Below are 13,753 nucleotides of genomic sequence, written 5' to 3'. Positions count from 1 at the left end.
GACCATAAAATTCATCAAACGAATACAGCACGAGTTCATTCTTCAGTTGGATAAAATCAAACAAGTCTTTATAGGACAGTTTAAGATTTTCAAAAGCGGAATGAGTAAAAGTAGCTTTGTACGCTTCATACTTCAGAGGATACAACAAGGAAGTAAACTGTAATTGGTTTAATGACTCTAATCGTTCATCTAATTGTACAATAATGTTGTCAAAAATAGAGTGGTAAAAGCATTTCCTTGATATTATTGTATCTTCTTCCCGACATTGTCGTTTAGTTGGTAGAGGGTCTTCGACACCATGATAGACCAGAGTCTCGACCCAAATTACGTCGCACTTATTCCTGTGGTTTAGTATCTCTCTTTTGATTTCCTGAACTTTCTGGGAGCAATATAGGACGTCTAAATGCTTGGATTGAAGGATATTGAAAAGGATATCAGTGAAGGTAAAAATGGTGCTAAAAATCAGTAACAAAAAGGAAGTTTCAGTGCTGGTTAGAAATTTCATGAAACCTTGTGTCGCTACTACTGTTTCATTGTCCCAGTTTGAGCTTTCATCTAAAACATTCCGAAAGAATTCAATGAATGAAGTGCGATGTTCTTTCACTGTGTGAACAAGACGAGATGAAAATTTCCACAGTGTTGGAGCATTTCTAGGCATCCTTTTTGCGGTAAATTCTTTCAGTCCATGAGATCGTTTAGAGGACCTGTGAAAAAATGATCCTAATCCCGTTAAGGTTTGAAAAAATATTCTACCTTCTTTGATACAGGAAACTGACTGTGACAAAATCAGATTAAGCTAGTGACTGAAGCAATGGATAAATTTGGCCTTCGGAAAGAGTTCTTTCCTTGTACTTTGGTTGTTAGTCCACTTGTGTGGCCGGCCATCACAGCTACTCCGTCGAACGTTTGTGCAACCAACCTGTAGTTTACGTCAAACTCAGTAACGATGTTTTTCACATGTTCAAGCAAAACCACTGGCTGTTCGATCTGCGCTAACATCAGTGAAAAAATTAACCTTTCGTGAACTTTACCACTTTTAGAATCAACGTATATCGGAGTAGTTGATAGTTGAGACAAATTCATAATGTCTGAAGTCTCGTCAAGGTGAAGGGCAACAAAAATAGCGTGCTTTATTTCTGACTTCACTTTTTCCAAAACTACATCACTGACTGTCCTTATTAAGTCATTTTGTATCCTGTTTGAAGTTCCGCGAAACACGGACGATTTTTCTAGGTGTGTATTTAACGTCGCATCGTAAGTGGCGAGTAAGTTCAATGCACCCCAGTTCAAAGAATCTTCACCCACAGAATGTCCTCGGAATGGTAATTCGTGAGTAGCTAAAAAACACACAACATCAATCAATCGCGTGATCACCTCTCTGTTTTTCTGAAAGGTCTCATTATATTGTACAGCGCTTGCAAGCAATTGAGCATCAAGCTGAATATCAATTCTAGATTTTCCAAACGTTCTCAGCCGTAATAGTGCAGAAATGTGTGACTGCGATTTCTCATGCTTTTGAATGGCATTGTGCAAGTTACTCAGATTATCATAACCGGTGTCAGACCAAACAGTTCGGTCTCTTGCAAAGAGTAAGCATGGCCAGCAAAACAGTTTATTAAATTTGGGACTTCCAGCAATCCATTCTGTTTTAATGTACTGCGAAGTTTGGAAATGACGAACGTACTCTTGACTTTTGTTTTTATGCGTCCCTTTAAGGTCGGGCATATCAGGAGAAGGTTTTCCAGATCGAACAATTTCTAGTATCTCACATAAGCTCCTAAAACGAAACGGTTTGTCCAACAGTTGTTCAATCACACAAATAGAGTCAGCCATCGCAAATATTACGATAGTTCAAACAAATAAGAAATTACCGTATATTTCACTAAATACTTCTACGTAAGTACACAATTACGCACTCACGACACAGCACTGTCCACGTTGCATGTTAGGCCTATTATGAAAATCATTAGATCGTACGCCCTCACAAACACGCCACATGGTCCATAACAACGCTGGTACCTACTAGTAGACAAGTTTTTCTCAAACCGTTACATTTAAGAAAAAGCTAATTTTCATTCTAAAATGAACTGGATATACGTACTGTCAAAACGTTCTTCACTGCTGTCAGTTATCACTCGCAAGAGCTGTTTCAGCAATAAGCCAAATCACAATAAATAAACGTATCATAAACCCGCACAAAGTTGCTTCACACTGCTACACCATGCGATCAAGCCGGGCAGCGTTGAGTTGACGGCTTACCAAGCTCACTTATTGGCGCGGTTACTACGCATGCGTCACCTTGAGCTCAACGCTGGGCGAGCCAAGCGGTATGTGTGTCGCGTACTCTCGCTAATGCAGAAATTCGTACTGCAGAATACACTTGCTGCAGCAACTGTTGTCATTAAAAAAATTGTATTGCCAAATGACAAGATAAAACTAATTGTTGCACTTTACAGTTGCATTACTGCTTACTTAGCTTCTCAAGTCCAACGGGTAAGCCCGGCTTAGCCTGCATACCCACAATGCACGCTACTGATTGATATATCTATATATATAAAATAAGAGTTTTGTCTGTACATTGCTCAGAATTTAAAAAGAATGGTATTTCTGTATCGGTCATGTCCATAGTAACAAGAAAATGCACTTTTTACTTTTCCGTAATTTCTGTCTGTCTGTCTGTCTGTCTGTCTGTCTGTCTGTCTGTATGTATGTACACGCATCACGAGAAAACGGTTGAAGAGAATTTAATGAAAATCGGTATGTGAAGTCGGGGGATGAGCCTCTACAATCTAGGCTATAAATCATTTTGCTCACGCTGAGTGAAATGGTAGTTTAGGGGAAGGCCTAAAATTGAATTCTCAACTATTTATGTTATTAGTGGTCTAATGAAAATCGATATTTGAAGTCGGGGGATGAGCCTCTACAATCTAGGCTATAAATCATTTTACTCACGCTGAGTGAAATGGTAGTTTAGGGGAAGGCCTAAAATTGAATTCTCAACTATTTTGTTATTAGTGATCGTATTTTAAAGAAAATGGGTATGCGAAGTTGGGGAATAAGTTGCTACAATCTAGGCTATCAATAATTGTATTCACGCTGAGAAAAATGGTAGTTTAGGGGAAGGCCTAAAATTTAATTCTCAAATATTGTTGTTATTAGTAATCCTCTCTTGATGAAAATCGGTATGCAAAGTCAAGAAATAAGTCGCTATAGTCTAGGCTGTAAATTATTTTATTCACGCTGAGTGAAATGGTAGTTTAGGGGAAGGCCTAAAATGTAATTCTCAAATATTTCTTATTAGAGGTGTAATCGATGAATGCTACATAACTAAGGTTATATAGTATTAAATTTCCTATTATTCATGTCTTATACATTGTTATCGTACTGGCTATGATCACAAAGATATGCATGAATTTGGATTTTTGTTACTAAGTCCATATCAGCGCCGAGTAACAAGAAAATGGGTAAACAGTATTTAATGAAAATCGGTATGTAAAGTCGGAGAATAAGAAACTACAGTTTATGGTATAAAATATTTTACAAATCACAGAGTCGAAAGAAAACTAAATGTGAAGGCCTACAATGTAGAAAGCTCATAACATTGATCAACAATAACATTACATTGACCATTGTTTGTCGTGATGTGCTTTGTGTCTTCTGTTGCCCTTCATCTCCGGTGGATAGGATTACTGCTGCGTACAGAGTAGTTTTTATTTGATTTACGTTGCACCGACATAGATAGGTTTTATGGCGACGATGGGATAGGAAAGGGCTAGGAGTCTTAGGTCTTAATTAAGGTACAGGCCCAGCATTTGACTGGTGTGAAAGTGGGGAAACCACGGAATACCATCTTCAGCGCTGCCGACAATGGGGTTCGAATCCACTATCTCTCGGATGCAAGCTCACAGCTGCGCACCGCTAACCACACGGTCAACTCGCCCAGTCGTACAGAGTGTAACAGCCTGTCTGAATATTGATGGGAAGTAGCTGGGGAGTTACATAACTTTCTTCTTTAGCATGCCTTTCCCCTGGTTTATAAATTTTCCGATACTACTGGTACGTAACACACTGGATCATCACAGCATTCGGGCTATTCAATCCCTACTCTGAGGCATTGATTGGAATGAACAGTGTGCATATTTAGCGGAATAATGGCAGATGAGTGTTCATGGCAATCTGCGGCCTGGTCATCCCAGCTCTGGAACTTTGGACTATTAGATTGGCACCGCAATCTAACCGCAGCACTGTTCGTTAAAAGTGATAAAACGTGCGGCTTTCCATTTGATCGAGTATTTTATATGAGAGCATTGCTTTTAATCGCTACATTCATACTTACGTTTTTGTAATGACCTATGTTGATTTCAGGTTAGGAAAACCACAAAGTCAGTCTTTCTGAGAATCCCGTAGCGAAGCACGGGTACATCAGCTAGTATATATATATAAGAAAACATAAAGGTCCAATAATACTGCCTTGAGGAGTTCCCCTCTTAATTATTACAGGGTCAGATAAAGCTCCGCATACTCTAATTCTCTGAGTTCTATTTTCTAGAGATATAGCCACCCATTCAGTCACTCTTTTTTCTAGTCCAATAGAACTCACTTTTGCCAGTAGTTTTCCATGATCTACCCTATCAAATGCCTTAGATAGACCGCAATACAGTCCATTTGGCCTCCTGAATCCAGGATATCTGCTATATCTTGCTGAAATCCTACAAGCTAAGCTTTAGTGGAATAACCTTTCCTAAACCCAAACTGGCTTCTGTCGAACCAGTTATTAATTTCGCAAACATGTCTAATACAATCCAAAAGAATGCTTTCTCAAAGCTTACATGCAATGCATGTCAAACTGACTGGCCTGTAATTTTCAGCTTGATGTCTATCACCGTTTCCTTTATACACAGGCTTTTCTTTATACACAGGGGCTACTATAGCAACTCTCCATTAATATTTGTTATAGCTCCTTCAACCAAACAATAATCAAATAAGTATTTCAGATATGGTACTATATCCCAACCCATTGTCTTTATTATATCCCCAGAAATCTTATCAATTCAAGCTGCTTTTCTAGTTTTCAACTTTTGTATTTTACTGTAAATATTATTTTCATCATAGGTAAATTTTAATACTTCTTTAGTATTACTCATCTCCCCTATCTGGACATTATCCTTGTAACCAACAATCTTTACATACTGCTGACTGAATACTTCGGCCTTTTGAAGATCCTCGCATACACACTCCCCTTGTTCATTAATGATTCCTGGAATGTCCTTCTTTGAACCTGTTTCTGCCTTAAAATACCTAGACATACCCTTTCATTTTTCACTAAAATTTGTATGACCCCCAATTATGCTTGCCATCATGTTATCCTTAGCTGACTTCTTTGCTAGATTCAATTTCCTAGTAAGTTCCTTCAATTTCTCCTTACTTCCACAACAGTTTCTAACTCTATTTCGTTCCAACCTGCACCTCCTTCTTAATCTCTTTACTTCTCTGTTATAATATAGTGGATCTTTACCATTCCTTCCCACCTTTAAAGGTACAAACCTATCTTCACATTCCTTAACAATTGCTTTAAATCCATCCCAGAGCCTGTTTACATTTTTATTTACCATTTTCCAGCGATCATAGTTACTTTTTAAAAACTCCCTCATGCCTGTTTTGTCAGCCATGTGGTACTGCCTAATAGTCCTAATGTTAATACCTTTTTTTCTTTCACATTTATTTTTAACTACGACAAAAACAGCTTCGTGATCACTAATACCATCTATTACTTCGGTTTCTCTATAGAACTCATCTGTTTTTATCAGGACCACATCCAAAATATTCTTCCCTCTAGTTGGTTCCATCACTTTCTGAATCAGCTGCCTTTCCCATACTAACTTATTTGCCATTTGTTGTTCATGCTTCCTGTCGTTCACATTACCTTCCCAATTGACATTTGGTAAATTTAGATCACCTGCTACTATGACATTCCTTTCCATATCATTTCCAACATAGCTGATTATCTTATCAAATAATTCTGAATCAGCATCAGCACTACCCTTTCCCGGTCTGTACACTCCAAAGACATCAAGTTGCCTATTATCTTTAGAGATGAGCCTTATACCCAGAATTTCATGTTTTTCATCCTCAACTTTTTCGTAGCTTACAAATTCTTCTTTCACTAGAATGAATACTTCCCCTCCTACCGTTCCTATCCTATCTCTACGATACACACTCCAGTCCCGTGAGAATATTTCTGCATCCATTATATCACTTCTCAGCCATGATTCAACTCCTATTACAATATCTGGTAAGTATATATCTATTAAATTACTTAATTCGATTCCTTTGTTTACAATGCTTCTGCAGTTGAGCACTAACATTTTTATGTCATCCCTACTTGATTTCCAGTTCCCTGTCCGCTTCACACCGCTCCCTGGGCCACCCCGTTTCCCTGAATGTACCTGCCTATAACCTTTCTAAACAAGTTTTCTAACTTATATGTATCACTGCGGTGTAAGTGAAGGCCATCTGAGCGGAGATCCCTGTCACCTACCCACCCATTAGGATCTAGAAATCTCACTCCCAGTTTCCCACATACCCACTCCATATTCTTATTTAAATCCCCAATCACCTTCCAGTCAGTATCCCTCCTACTCAGTATTCCACTGACAACAATCTCCGCTTCTTTAAACTTCATCCGTGCTGCATTTACCAGATCCCACACATTCCCAACTATGTTGGTACTTATACTTGCTTGCCTTCACCAGATATGAACCCCATTGAGAATTTATGGGCTATGTCTGCAAAACTCTGGAAACATTGTTACACTACCAGAAAATAATTAATTGAAAAATTTGTTGAAGAGTGGTATCATGAAATTGAGCCTGCTACTAGCGAAAAACTTGTTCAGTCAATGCCACAAAGAGTACAAGCCCTCAAAAAGGCTAAAGGTGGTATGACAAAGTACTGAAGCATGTCACATATATTGTAGAAATCCTGTATATTGATATTCTGAAATAAAACATTCAAATTATTTCTCAGTACTCTCTTAAAATATGTTTTACCTTAAAATATGCAGGTGGGAATATCTTTTTGACCAAGTGTACCAGCCCTCCCGACATTCTAAAATTTCTGGCGGTACCGGGAATCGAACCCACGCGCCCAAGGATGGCAGTTGTTAACACTAACCGTTACGCTACGGAGGCGGTGTAATGGCAAAGCCCAACAAAATACAGACGAAGGAGAAAACGAAGAATGTCATTGTGTGAAACTAAACGAATGGCATTTCGAAACATATATGTTACGGTCTTACACTGGCGTGTTTCACGTTATGGTCATCATTTACTTAGCTGTTGTAATAGTACTTAATGATTGGAGTATTTATTCCGACTGCTCGGCAGCAGGTCGCAGTTACGGATCTTGACGTCACCGTGGAGACTCGAGTACTTTGCACGGGTTACTCGTAGAGGCTCGGACTCGCCAGGCTCGATTCTCGGGAGTCCAAGCGTAACTCGCGAACATCGCTAGTTCAGGTCTGTCTGCAGATGCAGTGATGGCGTGAAATGTAGTGCTGGCAAGCGAAGACAGTTCTCCGTTGATTGAATCGGAGATACGATTGAAATGCCCCATCCGGTTACCTCCGGTACTACCGACGAATGGCGAGCATGTATACGGAGGGGAAACGGAGAGCGGCTGTAGTAAGAAGCGTTGGAGAGGGGAGGGCATCCGAAGGTGAGTCGTACGATTCGTAGCTAGCCAGTGCTCGGAGACAGGTTTGCGAAGTATAGACTAAGTAACTGGACACCCAACTGGGCACGGCAGTAAACAGTAGAACGCATTCGTGCAATCGCTCGTTGTGTTCAAGGTACGTCGGACATTTACCAATGCCAAAACGGAAATCGGAGGTATGGCATTTCTTTGAAAGCGATGCCAGTAGAAAACAGGCAAAATGTTCTTTATGCCGTCGGTTATATGCAGCAGGTTGAGGAACATCGAATCTTCTGGACCATTTAAGACGTTTCCATAAGGAAAATATTGAAGCAAATGCCGATAATGATAGTAGTGACACCGTAATGATGTATTGCGAAGATAACGAGGAAAAAGAAAACGATTGACGAAATGCTAAGGAGATTCATTGTAAGTGATATGTTGCCATTTATTTTGGGTTAAGGAAAATACATCGAAAGGTCTAAGTGACGTAGCCCTCTGGTATCTTCCTGTTCCAGCCACCTCTGTACCTGCCGAAAGAATTTTTTAAACGGCTGGGTAGATCATAACGGATCGGCGAAATTCACTCTCTCCGGAATCAGCTATTAAGTTAATTTTTCTGAACGGGAACCAAACGTATTTAACAGAACAATGCACACAGTTCATTGATTTATGCACATTACCTAGGTCCATGTTTATTTAATTTTTCAAAATCAGCAGTAATGTAGATATAACATTCTTTTGTCATTCACTGTGATCTGTATGTAAGCTACGTGGCACTGTACTGCGTTACTTTTGTTTATATGATACCAATAACATTGTTAGAACATGCTCCTATCCAATCTACCATGTAGTAAATGTATCAGTAAGAATTTGAAATTACCGCATGACAGATTACTCGGAAGTAAATCGGAGTTCCGAATGAATACGCGCCAAACATTCGCTCCGGGAAAAACTGCTCCGTTACCAGCACTAGTGAAATGACATTAGTGGCCGAATACGTTTGACTGGAGTGTTTACAAGTAGGAAAGATAGTAATATGAAAATACGGTTGTAATAACAGACGACAAATTGGGGGCAAATGTTCGTTTATAAGAAGAGGAATTAGAGGCTGGAGATGTTCTGTCATTTTCCAACCTCTGTGAAATTATTTAAGGAAAGAGAATCTGCAACCTGGGCGACAGTCCTATATGTAAATCTGATGTAACTGGGTTCTGAATTAAAATGAACAATTTCTGAGCAACATTTGAAAACATTTTGTAGGATATTGTTGGCTACCTTGCAATCACGTTTGTTACATTTTCGGAACGGTTACTGAGAATCGTGCCTCATCGCAGATATCATATTTTCTTTGTCACAGGTATTAAGAAGAACAGTGAAATAGCCGTTTGGAAGAGGTTGGATACCCTTCGTTAAGTGTCAAATCCATATGATCGTGTCGAATCATTTCGTATGACGCTGCTTGCCTGTAAAAAAAAGTAAATTCGTTATTGGCTTAAGATGTGTGTCAGGTTTAGCTATTCCTATAATTAACTGCCTACGTGATTTGAAAATTAATTTTCGGTACCGTACTTGGCCATGGCAGTCAACACCAACTTGTTGATATAAGCCTCTTTTTTTTAAAAAAAATTGCTGTCTAATTAATGTCACGTTGGTATAGTTCAGTTCAGTTCTGGTGGGAGAGACATGCGTATATATCGCGTTCGCAAGGTATGCTCAAGAGTATAAGCTATCATATGTTCCCTTATGTTTATGCAAAACGCATTATTTTGAATTCATTTTAGTCATTGTGGAGTAGCCATCCTGCTTGATTGTGTGTTCTGCAAATGTTATTCCTTTCTGTTGTATGGTCACTATAATTATACAGCAATTTCCAGAGTTGTTCTACAGATTTTAGTGCGCCTTCTCCTATTCTGCATCAATTAGAGCTGTTGTTGTTATGGGTGGATGATACTTGTGTAACAACTTCAGTATTGGCTTCAAACCAAGGTACAATGTTGATAGGAAAAGGAAACCCAGAGTAATGAAAAATAAAAGTCAACAGATTTCAGGAGTGCATGACTGTGGATGCGAATATTTTTAGTTTGGAAGAGAGGGTTGTGACTTCTGTGCGAGTACACGAGCGGTTGTATACCAGAAAAGCCATGAGAATAGTCTTGAAGATTTTGATGCTTGTTTTGGTCAGGGGCCGTTGAACAAAGGTAACTTGTTTAAATGAGGGGAAAAAAGTACTTCAGCATGAGATGTGCTAAAGAAGCAAAGCAAAGTGGGCAGAAACTTGTGCTGCCATTGCTGAATCAGTGGATCAGCCGCTTATCAAATCATCCAGAAAGCACACCACCGAGTCGCAAGTGCCATGATCAACAATGCATGACCACTTGACAAGAGACTTAAACCTTTCTGCACTGTGACTGTCAATGAATTAATAGAATGGGGATCTTGACAGGTAGGCCTACCAAAATTTGTCTTTTCTTTCTGAAAATATTTTCAACATGTGCGAGGCAGAAGAAAATTCTTTTTACAGAAAAATGTGCCATTTACCTTGTTTAAAAAAATCGGATCATCATCTGGGTTATTTCTATTTGATTCTATTCTGGAAATTTCTATTAAGATATTCAACAGAATCCTCTGCATGAGATGATACAGCAAGGTATAAATTCAGACTCTTATTTTTTTTTTTTTTGTCCTTGCTTCTTTGAAGGATTGGTGAATCGGGTGTCATATCCTTGCATGTTAAATACCTGGTTATGTCCACGGCTGCAATAAACAGGCATCACAAACACTGTCTAGTACCAAGAAAATAGTACACCAGCACATTTTGCTACTGTTGTCTGAAACTGTCATGGCCAGCACACAGCCCTGACCTTACCATGGTTTTAATATATTGTGGAATTTCATTAAGGAGAGGGTGTGACAGCACTGGTATGTTTCCGACAATGCTTTAAAAGCTGTTGTCCATGCTGCCTTCCATTAAAATGAACGAGATAACACAGCATTGTGTTAGTCTCTGCAGAGAACGTGGCAGACCTCACACTGATGTATTAGACGCATATCAGATGTATTTTAATTCATATTTCATTAATATAGCACAAGAGGTGGCCGTGCGGTTACGCTCGCGCCTCTGTGAGCTTGCATTTGGGAGATAGTAGATTTGAATGCCTCCATAGGCAACCCTGAAGAAATTTGAATGCCTCCATAGGCAACCCTGAAGAAATTTGAATGCCTCCATAGGCAACCCTGAAGATGGTTTTACACCATTTCCCATTTTCACCAGGTACACTGGGCTTGTACCTTAATAAAGGCCATGGTCATTACCTTTCCAATCCTACCCATTTCCCATCCGTCCATCGCCAAAAACTTTGGATGTGTTATTGTGACGTTAAACAAGTATCAAAAATATATATAGCACAAGTTCCTAAACTGTGTATTGTTCCATTTCATTTCTTTTTCAAATAAGTAGATATTTTTATACACCCATTTGCAAACAAACAAAAACTTGTACCATGTACAAGTCATGCGAGACTGAGCTCGATAGCTGCAGTTGCTTAAGTGCGGTCAGTATCCAGTATTCGGGAGATAGTAGGTTCGAACCCCACTGTCGGCTGCGCTGAAAATGGTTTTCCGTGGTTTCCCATTTTCACACCAGGCAAATGCTGGGGCTGTACGTTACAGTAATTAAGGCCATGGCCGCTTCCTTCCCACTCCTAGCCCTTCCCTGTCCCATCGTCACCATAAGACCTATCTGTGTCGGTGTGACGTAAAGCAAAAAAAAAAAAAAAGTCATGCGAGTGCTGATGTGTCCCATGCTAATTGCTAATGCTGGCTGTGAGCTTGCATCTGGGAGATAGTGGGTTTGAATCCCACTGTCGGCAGCCCTGAAGATGGTTTTCTGTGGTTTCCCATTTTCACAACAGGCAAATGCTGGGGCTGAACCTTAATTAAGGCCACAGCCACTTTCTTCCAACTCTTAGGCCTTTCCTATCCCATCGTAGCCATAAGACCTATCTGTGTCGGTGCAACGTAAAACCACTAGCAGAAAAAAAAAAAAAAAAAAAAAATTGCTAATGCTAATTGCTTGTGTGGAAGTGCCACTAAGGCCTTACATGTCCTTTCCTAATTCATGGATGCAAGACATCGAATATGGCCTTGGTAATAGCGTGAGAGAGTTAAGTGTAATGTACACATAGTGTGCCCCAATGGCACATCAGCAAGGCTTTGACCAGCTAGATAAAAGTTTGAGAGAGGTCGGACTTAGAGAGGCAGTTTGGATGCTTTGGCGCACCACTTGAACTGTGGTGACTACACTGACCACCAGTGTTGGACATTGTGGGAATGTGAGAGTACCCACACATGTTGAGAAGACTCGGGCTGACCCTAGTGGATCACCAGCAAGGGGGATCATTTCATTGTGTGACAGTCTGTAAGCACTCCATGGGTGTCACTCTACACCATCCAGACACAGGTCACAGCACTTGGAAGATATGCCTGTGTCCACAAATACATATCGAGGCAAGTAGCAGAGCAGGATCTATTGTTGTGGTGACCCTTCTAATGTCTTCCATAACGACCTGAACATCAGCAGGGACATTTGATATTTGTATTGAAAAGTGGTTTTATTACATCACTTAAAGTGAAAGACGTTTGAACTTCTGCTTGGTACGGGCAGCTTGCATATTGGTGATAAGTGCTGTTCAGTGATGAATCATGCTTCTGTGGTGACTACACTGACCACCAGTGTTGGACATTGTGGGAATGTGAGAGTACCCACACATGTTGAGAAGACTCGGGCTGACCCTAGTGGATCACCAGCAAAGGGGATCATTTCATTGTGTGACAGTCTGTAAGCACTCCATGGGTGTCACTCTACACCATCCAGACACAGGTTACAGCACTTGAAGATATGCCTGTGTCCACAAATACATATGACCATGGAATTCATGTCTGGAGACTTCCTAGCCAGCTTAGTGGTTCACCCATCATTGTAGAGCACAAGTATAATGGTTCCTTGATGACATTCCACCTTACACCATTAATCCATTAATGTTATTTTGAAAGGAATAAAATAAACATAGTATTATAAGGTGAAATCTCTTCAAGGAACTCTTAATACTTGTATTAGGGCGACAATATGGGCTTTACTATGAAATTCATTTAATTTAATCATTGTAGAGCGGCACTGTGACCCAGTAAGAGGTGTCGTGGTATGGGGTGCCATTTCTAATAATTCGCACTCCCCACTAATGGTGTTGAAAGCACGTTGAGGATGCGATGATATGTCCAGGAAATTCTGCAATTGTTGTTGCTTCCCTTCCTAGTGCAGGTCGACAACCCCATTTTCCAGCATGATAATGCCTGGCCTTACACAGCACTGGTATCCTTGACCTACCTTCGTGATGTCAACATGCTTCCTAGGCCAGCAAGGTCTCCAGATCTCTCAGCCATTGCTAATGTTTGGGACCAGATGGGACTGAAACTATGGCAGATCTGGAGGGTCAGCTGCATCAGCTGTGACAAGATCTTCCTCAGGAGAACATGTTACATCTGTATGCCCTTTATGTCTGTCTCCATACTGTGGGTACACAAGCATTTGTTACCCTTGCTTGGTGTGGTACAACAGATGGTTTATTTATACTACCATGTCCTGTGCCTTACTCTCCTCCTAAAATATGTCCATGTTGCATACTTTTAGAAAAAAGTTTTAATTGCAAATGAGTGTATAAACAAAGAAAATCTAATATATTGCATTTCAAAGCCAATAAATTCTAAAGAAACTATGTTGCACTATGTGTTAGAGCAGATAAAAAAATGCAGTTCTTTAAAACAGATTGAGTTCTGTGCTTTGAGAGAGAACTGTTCTCAACACACTGTGATTCACATACAGTACATGCACAGGGAGCACAGCACCGTTATTCATTTTGGCTTAAGAGGGGTCATGAGATTCAAGGATGACAGTATTAACTGTGTCTCCATGACAGCGGCAGACTGTTGATATCAAATCAGGTAAGTGTATCTGATTGTTATGAATAAGGAATCCAGAAGGATGCCATACACCAAAGGATAA

General features: G+C 40.0%; 1 protein-coding gene across 3 annotated transcripts in view; it reads left to right on the top strand.

Moving 5' to 3' along the window:
• The first annotated feature begins 9,076 nt into the window (after positions 1–9,076).
• The window catches only part of PGAP5 (Per1-like protein PGAP5), a 65,685-nt gene continuing 61,008 nt past the window's right edge, over positions 9,077–13,753 (top strand). The window contains exon 1 of one of the 3 annotated variants that reach the window (XM_068227493.1): positions 9,077–9,089. Coding sequence is in view for 1 of the 3 variants with exons in the window: in XM_067146396.2 (XP_067002497.1) it covers positions 9,379–9,402 (24 nt within the window). In the remaining 2 variants the exon portion in view is untranslated. Of the gene's footprint in view, positions 9,090–9,330; positions 9,403–13,753 lie in introns of those variants that run through there. The other 2 variants (XM_067146398.2, XM_067146396.2) reach the window with 2 other exon arrangements.

The sequence above is a fragment of the Anabrus simplex genome, chromosome 4, assembly GCF_040414725.1.
Source record: "Anabrus simplex isolate iqAnaSimp1 chromosome 4, ASM4041472v1, whole genome shotgun sequence".
Lineage (NCBI taxonomy): Eukaryota > Metazoa > Arthropoda > Insecta > Orthoptera > Tettigoniidae > Anabrus > Anabrus simplex.
The sequence above is the reverse complement of the archived record's forward strand: the minus strand, read 5'-3'. Positions and strand labels throughout refer to the sequence as shown.